Below are 16,831 nucleotides of genomic sequence, written 5' to 3'. Positions count from 1 at the left end.
GAGTCGGATCCCTATTGGCCCGGACGAGCGGTACCGTGCCGTGTGCAGGCGAGGGCGTTGTCTAAGCGGCCAATGGCAGTGCGGGGGCGGGCCTTGCTCTGTGGGGCGCTAGCGGTCTCCCGAGTGTTCAGGGTCTCCCAGGGGGTAGGATGGCGGCGCTGGCAGGTCGCGGGGCCCGGGCTGGGCAGCGGCTCCTATGCAGGGTGAGGCCGGGCAGCCCCTTTCCCGTGCCTAGGTGGGGAGGTCCTGTCGTGGCTCCGACGGGCGGGCCCGGGGCTGAGTTCTACGGCTGGGGGCTGGTCTCCGGCCTCGCCTGTGCCGGACAGTCCCCTGGGCTAGGGGGCCGTGTGGCCGCCGCACGCGTGTTCCCGACGGGCTCTCGGGGTCAGCCTGGCTGCCGGCGCAGCTCGACTGAGTGAGAATCCCGGGGTCGCCGCTCCTGCGGGAGGACGAGCAAGCCTCGCACCCGCCCCGCGCGGCAGGGGAGCCTGGGCTGGGATAAAAATACCAGGAGCACTTGTTAGAGCCTAAGCTGTAGCCCCCGAAAGCCTTGGCTCTAGTAAATGTGACAGTCTCTAAGGTGCCACAAGTGCTCCTGGTTTTTTGTGTTGTTTTTTTTTTTGTTTTTGCGGATACAGACTGACACGGCTGCTACTCTGCACTGGGTCGGCCTCACGGCTTTTGTGCCGCTGTGGACAGGGACTGACGGAAGCGGCTCTGATTGTTCCGCGTCCCGCTGCCCCCAGGCGAGCGGCGGGACGGTACCTAGGAAGCTGCGCCGTTGAAACGGTTTAGAACTGCACGAGTATGAATGAGGGCGATTGTGCAGCACTTTCAAATTCGTCGACCTAGCAGGGCTAACTTGAACCACTGAGCAGTTTGTGCTTAATCAGGTTCCTTGCCATTGATTCCATTAGCACTTGTTCAGTGCTCTAGCCTACATACAGAGAATGATGGAGACCCCTTCCATGGCATATTAACTTACAACTGTTGGTGACTGTCCCCTGCATTGCTTTGCTCCATTAGGATACAGTTGACTAATGGACCTTGGGGCTCAGATACTAGAATCCCTCCACTGCCACAAGCCAGGCAGGGACTGGATGAGTCTAACCTCTGCAGAGACCCCAGGATTTGCCTCCTGTGTGTTTTAACAGCATTGGTCTCTGTGTCTCTGCCTTTCTTTCATGTAGATCCCTGCAAAAGTGAATCCCACCTGGTATTCTTCATCCTTCTTCTCTTCAGTGGTGAGTTCATTTTTCTTCTTGATGACAAGCTTTACCAAAGGGAAAGAATTGGGGGCTCAAGGGATCCTGGATGCAGGGAAGGGTAGGAGGAGATGCAGATGGCAACTATTTTGTTAACCCTCCACACGTTTGCATGGCAAGAGCTGCACCCCGGTACTTTCACTTGCATAATCCAGGGTGCTTATCTAATCTAGTGTTATGAAACAAAGGCAAGTTTTTGTGGTTGCATTGCCACGAGGGTGGATTTACACTGGAAGAAAATTTATTTGCTGAATTGACTTTAGATAGATCAGCCTAGCTCGAAGGGCATGAAATAGTTTCAAGTCAGAACTCTAGATAAGGCTGGCTAACGCTCTGAGAAGTCTATAATGGCTACTGCGGCAGGTGGATTGTTGGGCTCTTTTCCTCATGCAATGAAACCCTTTCTTCACATCTCTCCTTAAAGGTCACTTCCAGGGCTTAAATTCTCATAGACTTTCCGAGAGCCCCCTCCTTTCCCCCCCTCCCCCCAGCATTTGGGGCTCTGGGCTTCAGTTGTGGGGCAGGGAGAGGTCTCCGGGGCTTCAGCCCCACAGGGTGGGGGTGCCAAGGCTCCCACAGGTTTGAAAATATTTACCAGAGCTCTGTTCTGGGCAGCTCCAGCTGAATTTAAGTTCTGGTCACTTCTATCACTTCTCCTCTATTTGACTTCTAGCTGTTTTCCCCTAACACATTTATGCTTTGGGGTTCTTAGTGAAGGGAGGGAGGAGAGTCCTGAGGAGCCTTTCTAGTCAGAGAGAGAGAGAGAGAGCTGCCTTCTTATTAAACTAACTTAGATATTTATTACACACAGGAAAACTACATTAAAAGAACATTATTAAGATTGTAAAATCAAGCAATCAAAAGTTAGCAAATGCCAGGAGTGACATATCCAGGGTAAAATCCAGACTAATGAGTAGTTGTCTCCCTGCCCTCTGACCTTGGGTGCTTTTTCAATGCTGTTGCCACCACTCCTGGTCTGCTCTCATACAGCCTCCAGCACATAAGTCACTCCAAGCAGGGTCATCCCTACCCATACGCAAAGTACGCAGCTGCATAGGGCACCAGGAAATTTGGGGCACCAAATTTCCTGGTGCCCTGCGCAGCTGTGTGCTGCCATTGCCCCTACTCCACCCCAGCCCTGCTTCTTCCCACCCCTCCCGGGGTCGTGTAGTAATTTTTGTTGTCAGAAGGGGGTTGCGGTGTATGGAAGTTTGAAAACCCCTGAACTAGTGTAAATTCAAGGCAAAGTCTCGCCGCATGATTCAGCAGTTGGCTGAACTTTCAGTCAGGATCCCTCTCCCAGTCCAGTGTTGTTTCCTTTGTTCTTTAGGTGTCGTGAATGCCATAAACAGAAAGAAAGGGAGGAATGATTGTCTGTCCCTCCTTTTAATAGCTTCCCTCACCCCCGCCAAGAAGCATTTCCTGCTGAGATCTAGGAGACAGAAAGTCTACATGGATGGGAACCCCGTGCTGTTTCTTTGCTAAAATGTAGATTTTTCACCTATGTCCCTTTTCCTGCTAGTGAATAACCACTTAATGGGTAATGGCCCATTTCACCTTGTTTACCCTGGCTGAGGCATCAGCTTGCCCTTTGTCTCTGAGGAACTAGTTTGGCCACTCCTCAGACTTGGAACGTGTTTTAGTGACACCAGACAGTGAAATCTTATAACTTTACATACAGTATTGCTGCACATTTTACCAGGAAAATAATGATCATCAAACTATGAGTTTTCAAATGATATCTCACAAGGCATGCTTGTACAAAGATTATTATAATAGTATGCAAGGGATGAAAAATAAGATACAGACCATCACACCAGGATTAAGATGGCTCATGCAACCTTAATTCGTCCCACTTGTGCATATTGATTCTGATGGTCTTTAATTACATGAGCATATATATTTTTTCCACAGGTCCCCGCCTCATTCAGTGCATAAAAGAATGATGCTCACTTAATGAGCTGCTATTCAATATTTTGTTTTCTTGTCATTATTCATTGTTGCTCCAGGTTTATTTACTGCACATTATTCAAACCCTGCTCTGAAGATAGAATTATTACTTTCCTCAAAATGGGCTTTTCTGTGGTGCTCTCACCAGAGTATCTCAATGTTGCACAAACATTAATGAGTCTATCTTCACAACACCCCTGTGAAGTGAGGTGGTGGTAGTATTATCATCCCCATTTTATAGATGAAGAAACTAAGGTAAAGAGAGACTAAAAGCTGATTTTGTCAGAGTAGTTAGCATTATATAGAACATTATATGTTCAAAGCATAACTCCCCTTGACGTCATTTTCAGCTCAGTGCTTGGCACTTCTGCAGATCAGATGCTAAGGTCTTAAGTCAGGCACCCAGAATATGAGGAACGTACAACTAGTGACTACATGTAAGAAGTTTGGTTTAAATGACTCACAGAAGAACTCTGGCAGAGACAGGGATGGGCAGCATTCAGCCGTCTTAACCATGAGACAGTCCTACTCTTCCTGCAGTCCCCTGCCTCATTCAGTATAAATTTTCCAACTTCTGCAACAAATAAGGCAGGGGCCCTACAGACAAGAGTCCCCTTTAATACCCAAACCTGATTCATCACCAGAATAGGTCCATCCTGTCCACTGAACAAGGTAAGGGTCCTGTGGGGTAAAAAAATGATGGTGATGTACCTGAAGGCTGTACCATAATGAAGACACACAAAGGGCTGAATTAAAGTTGCACAGGCAGCCTTAATTCTGGCATTTCCCAACTTTTGATTTCTTGACTTGGTAACTTAAATAATCTTCTTTTAATGTAGTTTTTTGTGTTTAATTTCCTAGCTCTTAAAAAAGCAAATTAGGGAAAAAAAAAAAACAACAGAAATTCCATCATGTGGCATCATATTGACACCCTCATGGGTCATTAGCTGGGTTGGAACCTTTAGATCCACTACACAGACCTCAGTCACTTCACTTAATGGAGTAACTGATGGCAATAGTAAGTTGTCATCCTCTAGTGGCCCAGCACTAGAGGGGGATGAGAGACACACTTTGCTAATGAGTTTCACAGATATTTGCTGACCACTGAGGAACGGTGAGACTCAAAAGGCTTGGGTTCCATTGCAGGCTCTTTTATCTTTATACAGGGCAAACATTAGTAATCAAAAATAATAATATAAAATGAGCACTGTGCACTTTGTATTCTATGTTGTAATTGAAATCAGTATATTTGAAAATGTAGAATAACATCCAAAAATACGTTAAATGAATTTAAATTTGTATTTTATTATTGTTTAACAGTGCAATTAAAATTACGATTAATTGCGACTATTTTTTTAATCTGGTTAGTTTGTTTTGCATTAATTGCATGTATTAACTCTGATTAATTGACAGCCCTAGTTATTGCAGAGAAAATCCAGATATACCCCTGCACTGGAGGGAACACGCTTTGTGGGGATGTCACATGTGCAGCCTGGTCACTCATAAGAGCAGTGAGGGGATGGAGCATGTTCAATGAGGAGGGAATCTTTGGAGATTCTAGCTGTTACAACTGAAGTCCCTACTGAGCATGTGCAAATTGGGATTTTTTTCCCCCCAAAATGGGGTGGATTTGCATGGGGACAGCAAAAGACATGTATAAAATCATAACTGCTGTGGAGAAAGTAAATAAGAAAGTGTTATTTACTTCTCATAACACAAGAACTAGGAGTCACCAAATGAAATTAATAGGCAGCAGGTTTATAACAAACAAAAGGAAGTATTTTTTCACACAACGCACAGTCAGCCTGTGGAACTCCTTGCCAGAGGATGTTGTGAAGGCTAAGTCTATAACAGGGTTCAAAAAAGAGCTTGATAAGTTCATGGAGGATAGGTCTATCAATGGCTATTGTCCAGGATGGACAGGGATGGTGTCCCTAGCCTCTGTTTTGCCAGAAGCTGGGAATGGGCGACAGGGGATGGATCGCTTGGTGATTATTTTTCCTGTTTGTTCCCTCTGGGGCACCTGGCATTGGCCACTGTTGGAAGACAGGATACTGGGCTAGGTGGACCTTTGGTCTGACCCAGTGTGGCCATTCTTATGTCCGTAACACAAAGGCGATCTCCCTGCCAAATTTCAAGTCTTTGCTCCAAAGTTTTCAGGTGCTAGAGTTTTTTAAAGAAAAATTCACCAGTATTTGAAATTTTCCCAAAAAATTCACCCTTGAGAAAGACGCCTAGTATAGAAGATTCCAGCTTAAACTGTTGAAGTCTGCCAAAGTTATAAGCAACTGAACACAGGGTCTTTTAAATGGGAAATGTCAGGCAACATTAAAAATAGGTGGTGCTAGTAGCCCCTTCTGTAAGGTGTCTCGGCACAAAAGGGAGGCAGAAACACTACCCACTAACTTGTGCTTTGTCTTCTGCAGCCAGCCACCAAACTCTTCATTGATGGGAAGTTTGTTGAATCCAAAACTACCGAATGGATCAATATCCATAACCCAGTAAGTGAAATGACCTCTGCTGCTGTGTGGGCCCTCACTGTGGTCAGGAAGGGGTTGCTCCTCACTGAAGTCACTTGGGGAGATGCAGGGAGTGTGACTTCCTTGCAACTGCCTTCTTAGGGGTCAACTGCCTTCTCAAGGTTAATGCCAGACCCAGTAGAAATGATGAATGCTGCCTTCTCTCCCCTATATAGATCTCCGAGAGGAGACTTAGGCCTCTGTTTCCGCTCTTTGAACACTGGAGGAGCTCTGTGACTAGTACATCAAGTTAGTAAATGGTTTCTGTCATAGAATCATAGAAGTGTAGGACTGGACTTATGTGATTTGATGTAAGCCTGAATGTAAACTCCTGGCAGAGACTGGTGTAGACCCCACCTCCCCTCCAAGGGGGAGGAGAGAATCCTGGCTGGAATCTGAGGTTCTTTTCCCCTCTTTTGATGGAGCTGCCATCTTTAAGCTGTGAAATTCCAGTGAATTTGGCATAAAGTACCACGTTGGATGCAACTGCTTATGAGTCTGGTCTCAGAACTCATAGATTTTGTTAAATTAATTTCTGTCTGTCTGTCTCTGGGGAACAGATGCAATTGAGATTGCATGGAGGGGGATCCTGCCTGACTCTTGCAGCAGGTGTCTAGACAGTGGGTTCTTGGACTTTTCTGTGTGGAGCCCCATTTTGACATTTATAGTTATTATTTTTACATATTGTTCTTGATAGTGATCAGAACAATGAGACTTATTCAGCAAAGTTGGCTCAGCCAGCTAAACTCATTATATCTAGTGAGGAGATTCACCCTTTGCAAGGCTACTCGCTTTCTTGTTTTATTTCTCTTCTTGCTCTGAACAGTTACTTATCTTTATTTTGCAGATGTCTCTCTGAATGATGTAACTGATGATCTCAGCTATGTCAAGGCAGATTTTAAAAAAATCTAAATTAAAAGAATGTTAAGGTTGCTAAAACAAGCTCTCAAAAGATAGTAAATGCTAGAAATATGGTTTTCCATATTAATTATGATATAGTACTTAACTTCATAATCACTTACTGATTTTTCCAAAGGACCTGTGCCTCCTTTAGGGCACAAGAGGAACAGCAGACGAGGCATAGAAAAAGACTGTTATATAGAAAGAGACTGCTGTCCATAGGATCCCGTCTTATGCACAGCAGATGTGTGGTGAAGAGGCTGAGAGATACAGGAAGCAAAAAGAATTTTGTAGTTAAAGCACTGACTGATACTGAACCCAGAGAAAATGGGTTTCATCCCTGACTCTGCTACAGTCACTGTTAGGCAAGTCCCTTAAACCAAAAGGTTCAGAGGTGGTCACTAACTGTTAGTTTTCTGGGTGCCCAACTTGAGACACCTACAGCTTGTTTTTCAGAGGTGCTGAGCACTCAACTCTAGTTGAAGCTGTGCCCTCCGAGTGTGTGAGGGGAGGAGTTTTTCCCTGACATCAGGGGAATCATGTAAGTATGGTTTCATTTTAGAAGGATATCAGATCAGGGATGTGAAAGGGGCATTGAATGGCTGAGGAAGATGGCATGAAGAGGATGAGTTTTGATGTAATTGGTTGTTCCATCAGGCCACAAACGAGGTGGTTGGTCGTGTCCCAAAGGCCACACAGAGCGAGATGGAGGCAGCTGTGACTTCATGCAAAAAAGCTTTTCGGAACTGGTCAGAGACATCTGTTCTGAGCCGCCAGCAAATCTTGCTGCGTTACCAGCAGCTCATCAAGGACAACCTGGTGAGACCCTTATTGCTGTCCTCAATGGTTGTCGCTGAGTGCATGCCAGTAGCCCAGGTTGGGCAGGCTTGAGTACTGTTTCCTGGGCTCATGGCGGGGCCGTGCTGCTTGGGTTTGTGAGCTGAATGGGGGTGGTATTCCTCGTGCCACAGGAGGGATGGTGTGGTGCTTTTTAGACCCTTGGGGGCAAACGGGGCAGTGTAGCCTGTGGATAGAGGTAAGGGCAGATGATTGTTTGCATTTTATCTTACACCAAGTGCTGTTCCAAGTTGTCTTGAGGTTTAATGGAGTCCGTGAAAGCAAAAGGGAGAAATAGCTGCAAGAGTTGTTCTCTCTAGGGCTTTGCAGTCTCCTGTTCTACGTCCCCAGATTGCTTGGCTGTGATGCCATAGGATTCAGACCGGCCCTACAATTCCAGTTGTCCTAATTAAAACATTCCCTTTCTGTAGGTTGTTGGCTTCACACGTACAGTGACTCATACTAAGAAGTAGCAAATTGGGTAGTGTTGGTCCGTTCGTTGTGGTATTTGGCTATCTGTGGAACAGCCTATTCTGCCACCACCTCCCACTTGTGCTGGTTGGCCCTTTTTTTCCACACTTTTTTTTTTTTAATTTCCAGAAAGAAGTTGCCAAACTCATCACTTTGGAGCAAGGAAAGACCTTGGCTGATGCTGAGGGAGACGTATTCCGAGGCCTCCGTAAGCTGCTGGCTCCTCCCACTATAAGGGGGTTTCAGAAGCTATGGGCAGGATAAAAGTCCAATGAGCAACAGGAGCTCTAGAACACAAGAAAGTAGCCCCCTTCAGAGCCTTCACATGAGGGTAGAGGGATGGCCTTGTCTATACCTTAGAAGCTGCAGATGGAAAAGGTCCATTTTCCTTGCCCCATTTTAAAGTTGCAGCCCACTTTCTCTCCCTGCATGTTATACTGACTCCAAATGGCTTTTGATGGGTGGGTCTGTTCCGTGTGCAGAAATGGCTGAGATAAAGTCTCTGCTGGGATTGGTACCCCTGTGCTTCTTGCACTGGGAGTGTTTTGTTAACCTCACTCAGGGCTCCTGTCATGTGAACATTGAATGCACTGAGGAAAGAATCCATTTACTGTGCTTGGCGATGCAGGGAGTGTTCATGGTGCATGGGAGCTGCAGGTTTGGGGAAAGATGCAGGAAGAGAGAATTGCATTGTGGCATTGTAGAGAAGGCAGTTTTGAGGCTGAGTGGTAGGAGCTCACTCTTCGGCATATCACCCTTTCTGCTGCAGAGGTGGTTGAGCACGCCTGTAGCGTGACATCTCTCATGCTGGGAGAGACCCTGCCCTCCATCACTAAGGACATGGACACTTACACCTTTCGCCTGCCTCTGGGAGTGTGTGCAGGGATTGCACCATTCAATTTCCCAGCCATGATTCCTCTCTGGATGTTCCCCATGGCCATGGTTTGTGGAAACACCTTCTTGATGAAGCCATCAGAGCGTGTGCCAGGAGCACTTATGTTCCTTGCTAAGCTATTACAAGACACTGGTGCCCCTGATGGGACTCTGAACATCATCCATGGGCAACATGAAGGTAAACTCAGACTAGTCTGCTGATATGGCTACAGAGTGTGAGGGTGTGTTGGGGCACGTGTGCTTTGAGGGGAGGCATAGAGATGTTGGGGTTTCCACTGTTATGGACCAGCATGGTGTTTGGGGAAGGTGGGACAAGGGGGATCCAGGGAAGTGCAAGGCTGGTGCAGGACGATAGAGAAACCTTTAAAGAGAGAGGGTGGACAACATTTAAATCTGGATGTACATTTCGATTCCTAGGATGGTCTTTTCAAAGTGTCCAAGTGACTTAGGAACACAAGTACCATTGACTTAGTGTATTTGTATTCCTAAGTCACATCTGAAAATACCACCCTCGGCACCTAAATATGGATTTAGGAGCCTAACTTTAAGCACCCAGTTTGACAGATTTTGGCTGGTTAAAAAGTAAGAAGGGTTCTGGCAGTTGTTGCGAATTACACCTGGTGGGACACGCACACCAGTGCTGCGAATTACACCTGGTGGGACACGCACAGTTCGAATCTAGGCTGAGGCACAGAAACAAAGTCCACAACTGCAGAGTTCCCAAAAGACACAAAGTTTATTACGCTCGAGCGTGGTGCCCCCCTGCTAGCCAGGAGGGGACCCTGAATACAGATTATACAAAGGTTATATACTTTTTAGCAAAGCATGTTGCCCTCATGCATCGGAAACCTTAGCCAATAAACAAACCCTTGTCTTATCTACCACCTATCCCTGCTTGGTGCATTCCTCGTGCTATACCAGTGTGTTAATTACACAGCATGGTCCTAAAGCCATGCATCAGTAACTTTTATTATCAGGATGGGAGGCCTCACATCAAGGCCAAGAGACAGGGAGTTAGAGACTAACAAAAACCAGATACTGGGAATCAAGGCAGGCTGGAGACAAGGAGGAGGATTTTCACAGGGATTCAGTATCTAAGGATCACTCCTCCTGGTGTATGATGTGCTGGCATTTAAACAATGGTGGGCCCCAAACCAAAATGGAGTCACATGTGCTAACTTTTCCTTAACACAGTTCTGGAGCTGGAAGAACATCAAGATATAAAGGATAAGGAGTTCTGTGAACTCCAGTGTGAGGAAGGGACTGGAGTGGGAGAAGGTGGCTGGGATTCAAGTGCCAGAAGGGCAGAGGCCAAGGTGGGTGGAGGAGCTGGGATGTGAGTGCTGTGGGAACAGAGTGATGAGGATTGGGGAGCCAGGTAGGCGAACAGGGATAGGGGTTCAAGTACTGGAGAGTGAGCAGAGGGAGAGGGAATGGGCAGCAGTGGAATCCCTGGAATGGTGGTACACAGAGGGGCAGGAATGTGGGTGCTTGGGCTGTGGGTAGTAGAGGGATGGACATTGTGGGGATAGGGGTAGAAGGCCGGAAGGGACCATTTGATCAAAACGGTCCCTTCCGGCCTTGAACACTCTGGATAGGAGTGTTAGAGTCCCAGCATATAATGAGCTATTTCCTTTTTGAAGCTGTGAATTTTATTTGTGACCATCCGGATATCAAGGCAATCAGCTTCGTGGGCTCCAATCAGGCTGGAGAGTACATCTATGAAAGAGGATCCCGGAACGGCAAGAGAGTCCAATCCAACATGGTAATGCACCTCAATGTAGCAGAGATTTCAGCCTACAGGCTGCTATTCCCTTGTATACATACTTAAGACCTTTTCCATTCAGCGTCTGGGACTGACTTGAATTTAGGCAGTTGGATGTGCTGAGAGAGATTAAGCTTCCCTTTCTACCAGGATGATAGCAGCTCAGTATCAGCTATAATATGAAGTTGTCACTGCGGAGCTGGAAGAAGGTGGGCCAGGTGTATTTAGCAGTTTGAGATTGTATACATGTCTTGTATTTTAGGGAGCCAAGAACCATGGTGTGGTGATGCCTGATGCCAATAAGGAGAACACCTTGAATCAGCTTGTTGGAGCTGCTTTTGGAGCAGCTGGCCAACGCTGCATGGCCCTGTCTACAGCCGTATTAGTGGGAGAGGCAAAGAAATGGCTTCCAGAACTGGTGGAGAGAGCCAAGAACCTGCGAGTTAATGCAGGTACAGATCTGTTTGGTAGCTTCAGATTAAGCACCTGGCTTGTGTGTGTTTTTGTATCTGGTACATTGCAGTGCGTGACTGTGAGGTCTTGGCTACATGGGTTTGGTGCATGGAGGTGGGGCGTGGAAGACTGCCTGCTTGGAGGCTCTGTGGGTGTGTGACAGAGGTCTGGATTCAGCACCACATGGTTGGGGTGCTGGGGGGATCTGTTGTGAAGGAGGGCTTGACTGTGTTACTAGAACTCTAGTTTTACTTTCACAACATCAGGCAGTTTATAACTGTGGGTTTGGGGTTTTGTGTAAAAGGACTCAGCCCTGCCTTTAACGTAGCAACCCCGCTTATTACATTAACAGACTTTTATTCTAGGAACGTTCCCCTTTCTTTCAATTTGCATTTAGTAAAGCCCTTCAGGTGGAAACATCTCTCTTTCTGGGGGGACAAGTCAATCTGCTGTTGGATTTTGTAGTTGATGTAAACAACAAAGAAACAAACAAAGGTAGTTGGTGTAAAGATCTTTGCCATTCACATACATCTTTATTGAAAAATAATTGAAAATCTTGATACATAGATTACTTTGCATTTCTTGGATGTTCATTTTCCAGCTCCATTTATAGGCCTTGTACAATGTATTTCTAACTATGTGTGAATTAGGTTTTTCCATCATATTTTATTTTTAACTTTATCACACTATAGAGCTCTCTATTGAGTTATATTATGCCTGTAAAATACCTTAACATAAGTACTCCCCCTCTTTCCTGCCAGCATAGATGCCTTCCCTCCACCCCATCTCCTATTTTTGAAGAGATACTTTTAAGAGGACCATCCTATTAATGAGACATCATTAACAGAAGCATTACAGTTATATTGAAATGAGTCTCTTGCTATTTAGGACTAGCTAACTAAAACTAAGACTTGCATCTTCTCCATTCTAGTTCTTAAATATGTTTGTGGCCCTCCGGCATACACTGAGTCTCCATTTGAGCAGCCAGTTAAAGGCGCATGTGCATTAAAAATTGATTTTTAAAAAAACCCATCAAATTATCTCAAATACATGGAGTACAGGGGAGTTTAAAAAGTCAAAAGACAGACTAAAAACAAAAAGGCTTCATGATATGTTTTAAATCTCATGGTTTCTGAGGCCAATTTCAGGATCCAACTCATGGTTTTTAATCTCTTGAGATTGGCAGTACTGCAGACTAACCAAACTCAGTTCCTCTTTGACTCCATTTTATGCTTGTTTTTAGCAGCTGTCATATGTAGCATATACAGGACAAGATGACCTTTTGTTACCTTTTCCCTTCTATGGTTCAAGAAGGCTTTTGCAAAATTTTCAAGAGCTTCAAAATTACAGAACTCAGCACAGCAACTGTCAGCTGTGTGTGTTTTGGGCGTGGGGACTTCTCTCTCTCTGTTTTGGAAGCCTGGGGCTTTTCTGTTGGTTTGGGGCTCCCCTATGGGTTTGGAGTTCAGGGCCTCTTGGCTCTGTGTGTTTGAGTTTTGTGTTCCTCGGCTACTTAATTTTAGAATTCTTGTATCTTTGCTGGGAAGGTAGTTGTTGGTTGTTCTCTTTGAAGATGAAACCATCACAATTCAAACCTTCCCCTGCTTCTGTACTTCAAAGGAGACCAACCAGGAGCAGATCTGGGGCCCTTGATCACCCCCCAGGCTAAGGAGCGAGTCTGCCACCTGATTGAGTGTGGAGTGAAGGAAGGAGCTGCCCTCCTTCTGGATGGACGAGACATCAAAGTGAAGGGTTATGAGAGAGGCAACTTTGTTGGACCAACCATCCTTGCTAAAGTCCAGGTGAGCTAGTCAATGAGCTGGTCACTGGATGCAGAGGAATAAAGTATATCATAGGTTCAGTGGAAAGGGTGGCACTTGTGGTCTTCCCAACACAGCTGGCAATGACCCAGTGGGCTTATCAGCCTTGATAGGCTAGATGGCAGACTGCTGGTTCAGTGTGTGCATTTAAGCACTTATGGATGTTGCATGTGTTAATTGGGCAGGGTAGAATGGTTAAGGTTCCAACCTCAGTATATCCTGAAATCTGGATGGGAGAGTGATAAGTGGTCTGTGACTGGACTGAGAGATGTATGCAGATGAAGCTGGGAAACTGGGAGGTAGGAAGGTAGAAGAGTGTGAATGGGGTGATGCAGACAATTAATTGCCAAACCTCCAGCTCCTACATAAGAAATTGGTGGTTTGGAATGACAGTGGGAGAGTTGTAGACAATGTGAGAGTGCAAGGGAGAGGGATGGCGGGTAGGGTGCAATGGGGTTGACTAGCAGGCAAGATGTGTGTCAAGTTGTAGTGATCTGGTCACCCAGGCTGGGAGGATGGAAAGCCAGGAGTTACAGAAACAGAAGCAAACCAGTCCTAATTGAATCTAGACCCCTTGATCAGCCCTCAATCCAAAGAGTAGATTTGTCACTTGACTGAGAGCAGGCAATGGATGTGATAGTTGGGTGTGACAGATGGCAGGGCATGGCATTGGGGTTGGTAGCCACTAGGACATGAGGGACAGTGGGGCATGCAAATTCAACAAGGACAAATGCAAAATACTTCACTTAGGAAGGAACAATCAGTTGCACACGTGCAAAATGGAAAATGACTGCCCTAGGAAGGAGTACTGCAGAAAGGGATTAGGGCGGGTCATAGTGGATCACAAGTTAAATGTGTGAACAGTTTTAAAAAAATTTGACCATAATTCTGGGATGTATTAGCAGGAATGTTGTAAGTAAGACATGAAAAGTAATTCTTCCACGCTACTCTGCGCTGATTAGGTCTCAACTGGAGTATTGTGTTCAGTTCTAGTTGCCACATTTCAGGAAAGATGTGGATAAATTGGAGAAAGTCTAGAGAAGAGCAACAAAAATTATTAAAGGTCTAGAAAACACGACCTATGAGGGAAAATTGAAAAAAATTGGTTTTGTTTAGTTTGGAGAAGTGAAGCCTGAGAGAGTGGACATAAGTTTTCAAGTACATAAAAGGTTGTTTCAAGGGGGAGGGATGGCCTAGGTAATACTTAGTCCTGCCATGAGTGCAGGGGACTGAACTAAATGACCTCTTGAGGTCCCTTCCAGTCCTACAATTCTGTGATTCTATGCAGGATGATGTCCAGTGAATTGAAGGATGGTGAGTGATGATGGGAATGCTCTGAGGGTTTGATTTGTGTGGGGGGTGGTCTCTGCTTTGGGGGTGTCTGTGGCATTTCCCTAACCTAAGTTTTGTTTTCTGCTGTTTCTGCCTTGGCAGCCAAGCATGACCTGCTATAAGGAGGAAATCTTTGGGCCAGTTCTCGTGGTTCTGGAAGCAGACACTCTTGATGAAGCAATTGAGATAGTGAACAGGAATCCCTATGGAAATGGAACTGCAATCTTCACCACCAATGGTGCCACCGCTAGGAAATACTCCCACTTGGTGGACGTGGGGCAGGTTTGTATCCATAGGATAATGTATAGAGTAGAATTATTCCCATCAGTGCTTGCCATGTAAATGAGACACCCATCTAGCCCTGGCTTCTGATTTCTGTCTTAAGGTGTAACATACTATTATCTCATATTTAAGGAAACTGGATCTAGTATCTTTCCAGGGAAGAGAAATATGAGGCTGTTCTGTTGTTGCTACAGTCTGGTACTTGTTTCTTCTATTAATGTGGTGTCTTTACTCTGATTTAGGTGGGTGTAAATGTTCCAATACCAGTGCCTCTGCCCATGTTCTCCTTCACTGGCTCTCGTGCTTCTTTCAGAGGAGACACCAATTTCTATGGCAAACAGGTAACTCATCAAACTAGGAAACATATTGTGTTTTTGCTGCTCTGTGAACCTAGTGCAGGAAGCCTGGTGGAGGTGAGGGAAGAGACCACCAGGTTGCATTAACAAGGTGGAGACTTGTGAATGGAGGGAGAATTGAGCAACGTGCTTTATTGCTGGGGCAGAGACCTCAGGATGGTGGGAAGGGCCGAGAAGCTATTGGCAGCTCCCGTGGTGGAAATCTTTGTACTCTGAGGGTATAGTGGGAAGCCTGCAGGAGTCCCAAGGCCAAATGTACAACCCTTGTTTCTCTCACTTCCTTCAGGGGGTGCAGTTCTATACACAGCTGAGGACCATCATCTCTCAGTGGAAAGAGGAAGATGCCACAGTTACCAAGCCTGCTGTAGTTATGCCAACCATGGGAAACTAACTAGCTTTTACAGGGGTACCATCCATGGTGCCCTTCACCTTCTGTGCTGCAGACGTCTTCCAGCTGTGTCCTGACTGCTTCTATTCCCTATTTCCCTGGGAATAGAAAGCTCAGTTCTCCTTAAGACCTCTATTTCCAAACAAATCAGGGAGGCTCCTCATGTAACGCACAATCTAAGTTTTCTGATGCTCTCAGCAATTTTCAGCTAATTGAGCTCAGTTTCTCCCCAGAGGAAAAACTCTCCTTTAGTGACAGGTCAGATGACAAGCCTGGGCACAAGTTCTCTTTTTCCCCCCTCCCCCCCCAACGAACCCTTCAAACTGAACTTGCACAGGCTCCATTTTCCACTATATCTGTCTTTAGTCCCACTGACTCGGTGCTGCAGCTTTCTCCACTTCCCTCTCTGGTCCAAGATTCTGATTCCACCTCACTCTGAGGAACTCTCCCTGTTGCAGAGAAGTGGCTTTTCCATTACGGGCAGGTAGTAAGTTTGAGTGTGTCTCTGAAGTTCTGGAGAGTTTAACCCCATACCCACTGAACAGTTTTGACAGGTCTGACACTTGGGAACTGGCTGCTTTAAGAGTCTTACAGGGAGGTCTACTGGGATGCTTGACTGAGGATCAAGGAGATTCCTGTGTGTAGAGTGAATCCTACCCTACCTTGCTCTGGTTGGAAACTTTGATCCCCATCATGTATGTATCCTGACAACTCCTGTTAGTTCTCAGCTCTGACTGTTAACTGAAACCACTTGCAGGGTGATGCTTATTATGATAGCAACTGTGTGCCTACGTTCCCTGTGACCATGGAAGCAGAAGCACATGTGTTATGTCCACTCCTGGCTGGTGGTGTTCAAGCCCTCTGAGACAGGATGGAATTGGCAGGAAGAAGGCATTACCTTCCTCAGAAGGCAACCAATCTCAGTCTTTTGGTTTCTCTTCCTGATTGTCATATGTCTATGCTGCTATTGCCCACTGCTTGATTCACTGTCACACCTGCACGTGTGTGTGTGCATCTTTTAGTGACTGCAGGCCCTAATGCTAGTGACAGGTAAGGAGGTTCTGTTAGCCTATGTAATAAAGGTCTTTGCAACTGGAGGTCTGGGGTTCTATCCTCTGGGTGGGTGGGGAGGATTGGGTTTGAGTTGGTGACTCATGGAGTAGTTAAGGAAAGGTCCTGGGATGGGGTAAGATTAAGGGGACTTTATGTTGGCTTCACTTGGAATCTGCTATAAGTGGCAGGGACTTACAGAAAGTTGCTTCGTGCACCTGAGGAAAATCATGCTATTAAACTGATTCTAATCATGAATCATTGGTCTAATTGAACAAACTGAATGTGAACACTATGTATCCTGCCTTCTGGTAAAGATGCCTTTTGTAACTGACAGCTGCCAGACTTCAATACAACTGCTGTGGTGCCATTAATATTTGTGTATTTTCTCTCAGGTTCCGTTATATCCTAGAGGGAAATGCTCATATTTCTGCAATTTGATTATGAATAAAAATTGCTAATGCATTTCTTCAATTAATGACCTTTTGGGGGGTTTTGTTTTGTTTTGTTTTTTAATAAGACCTTGTCTGGATATAATGTTGATTTGCC

General features: G+C 45.8%; 1 protein-coding gene across 2 annotated transcripts; it reads left to right on the top strand.

The window, feature by feature from the left end:
* Positions 1-93: 93 nt before the first annotated feature.
* On the top strand, positions 94-16,756 carry ALDH6A1 (aldehyde dehydrogenase 6 family member A1). 2 transcript variants are annotated; one of them, XM_073349120.1, is made up of 12 exons: positions 94-203; positions 1,191-1,244; positions 5,642-5,716; positions 7,292-7,453; positions 8,072-8,150; positions 8,712-9,014; positions 10,480-10,601; positions 10,864-11,053; positions 12,675-12,856; positions 14,309-14,488; positions 14,731-14,829; positions 15,131-16,756. In XM_073349120.1, exons 1-12 carry the CDS (start codon positions 150-152, stop codon positions 15,233-15,235), a joined length of 1,605 nt encoding a protein of 534 aa, XP_073205221.1. In that variant the 5' UTR covers positions 94-149; the 3' UTR covers positions 15,236-16,756. The 2 variants fall into 2 exon arrangements, with proteins under 2 accessions (XP_073205221.1, XP_073205222.1); XM_073349121.2 differs by lacking the exons at positions 94-203; positions 1,191-1,244; positions 5,642-5,716 and adding an exon at positions 6,703-7,175.
* Positions 16,757-16,831: the final 75 nt, after the last annotated feature.

Source organism: Lepidochelys kempii, chromosome 6 (assembly GCF_965140285.1).
Source record: "Lepidochelys kempii isolate rLepKem1 chromosome 6, rLepKem1.hap1, whole genome shotgun sequence".
NCBI lineage: Eukaryota > Metazoa > Chordata > Testudines > Cheloniidae > Lepidochelys > Lepidochelys kempii.
The sequence above is the reverse complement of the archived record's forward strand: the minus strand, read 5'-3'. Positions and strand labels throughout refer to the sequence as shown.

Bases quoted from the DNA above. Each gene is read 5' to 3' on its own strand.
- ALDH6A1 (XM_073349120.1), top strand. From the start codon at position 150: ATGGCGGCGCTGGCAGGTCGCGGGGCCCGGGCTGGGCAGCGGCTCCTA. The intron at 8,151-8,711 runs GTAAGCTGCTGG...TTTCTGCTGCAG, and splicing joins AGACGTATTCCGAGGCCTCC to AGGTGGTTGAGCACGCCTGT. The intron at 10,602-10,863 runs GTAATGCACCTC...CTTGTATTTTAG, and splicing joins AGAGAGTCCAATCCAACATG to GGAGCCAAGAACCATGGTGT.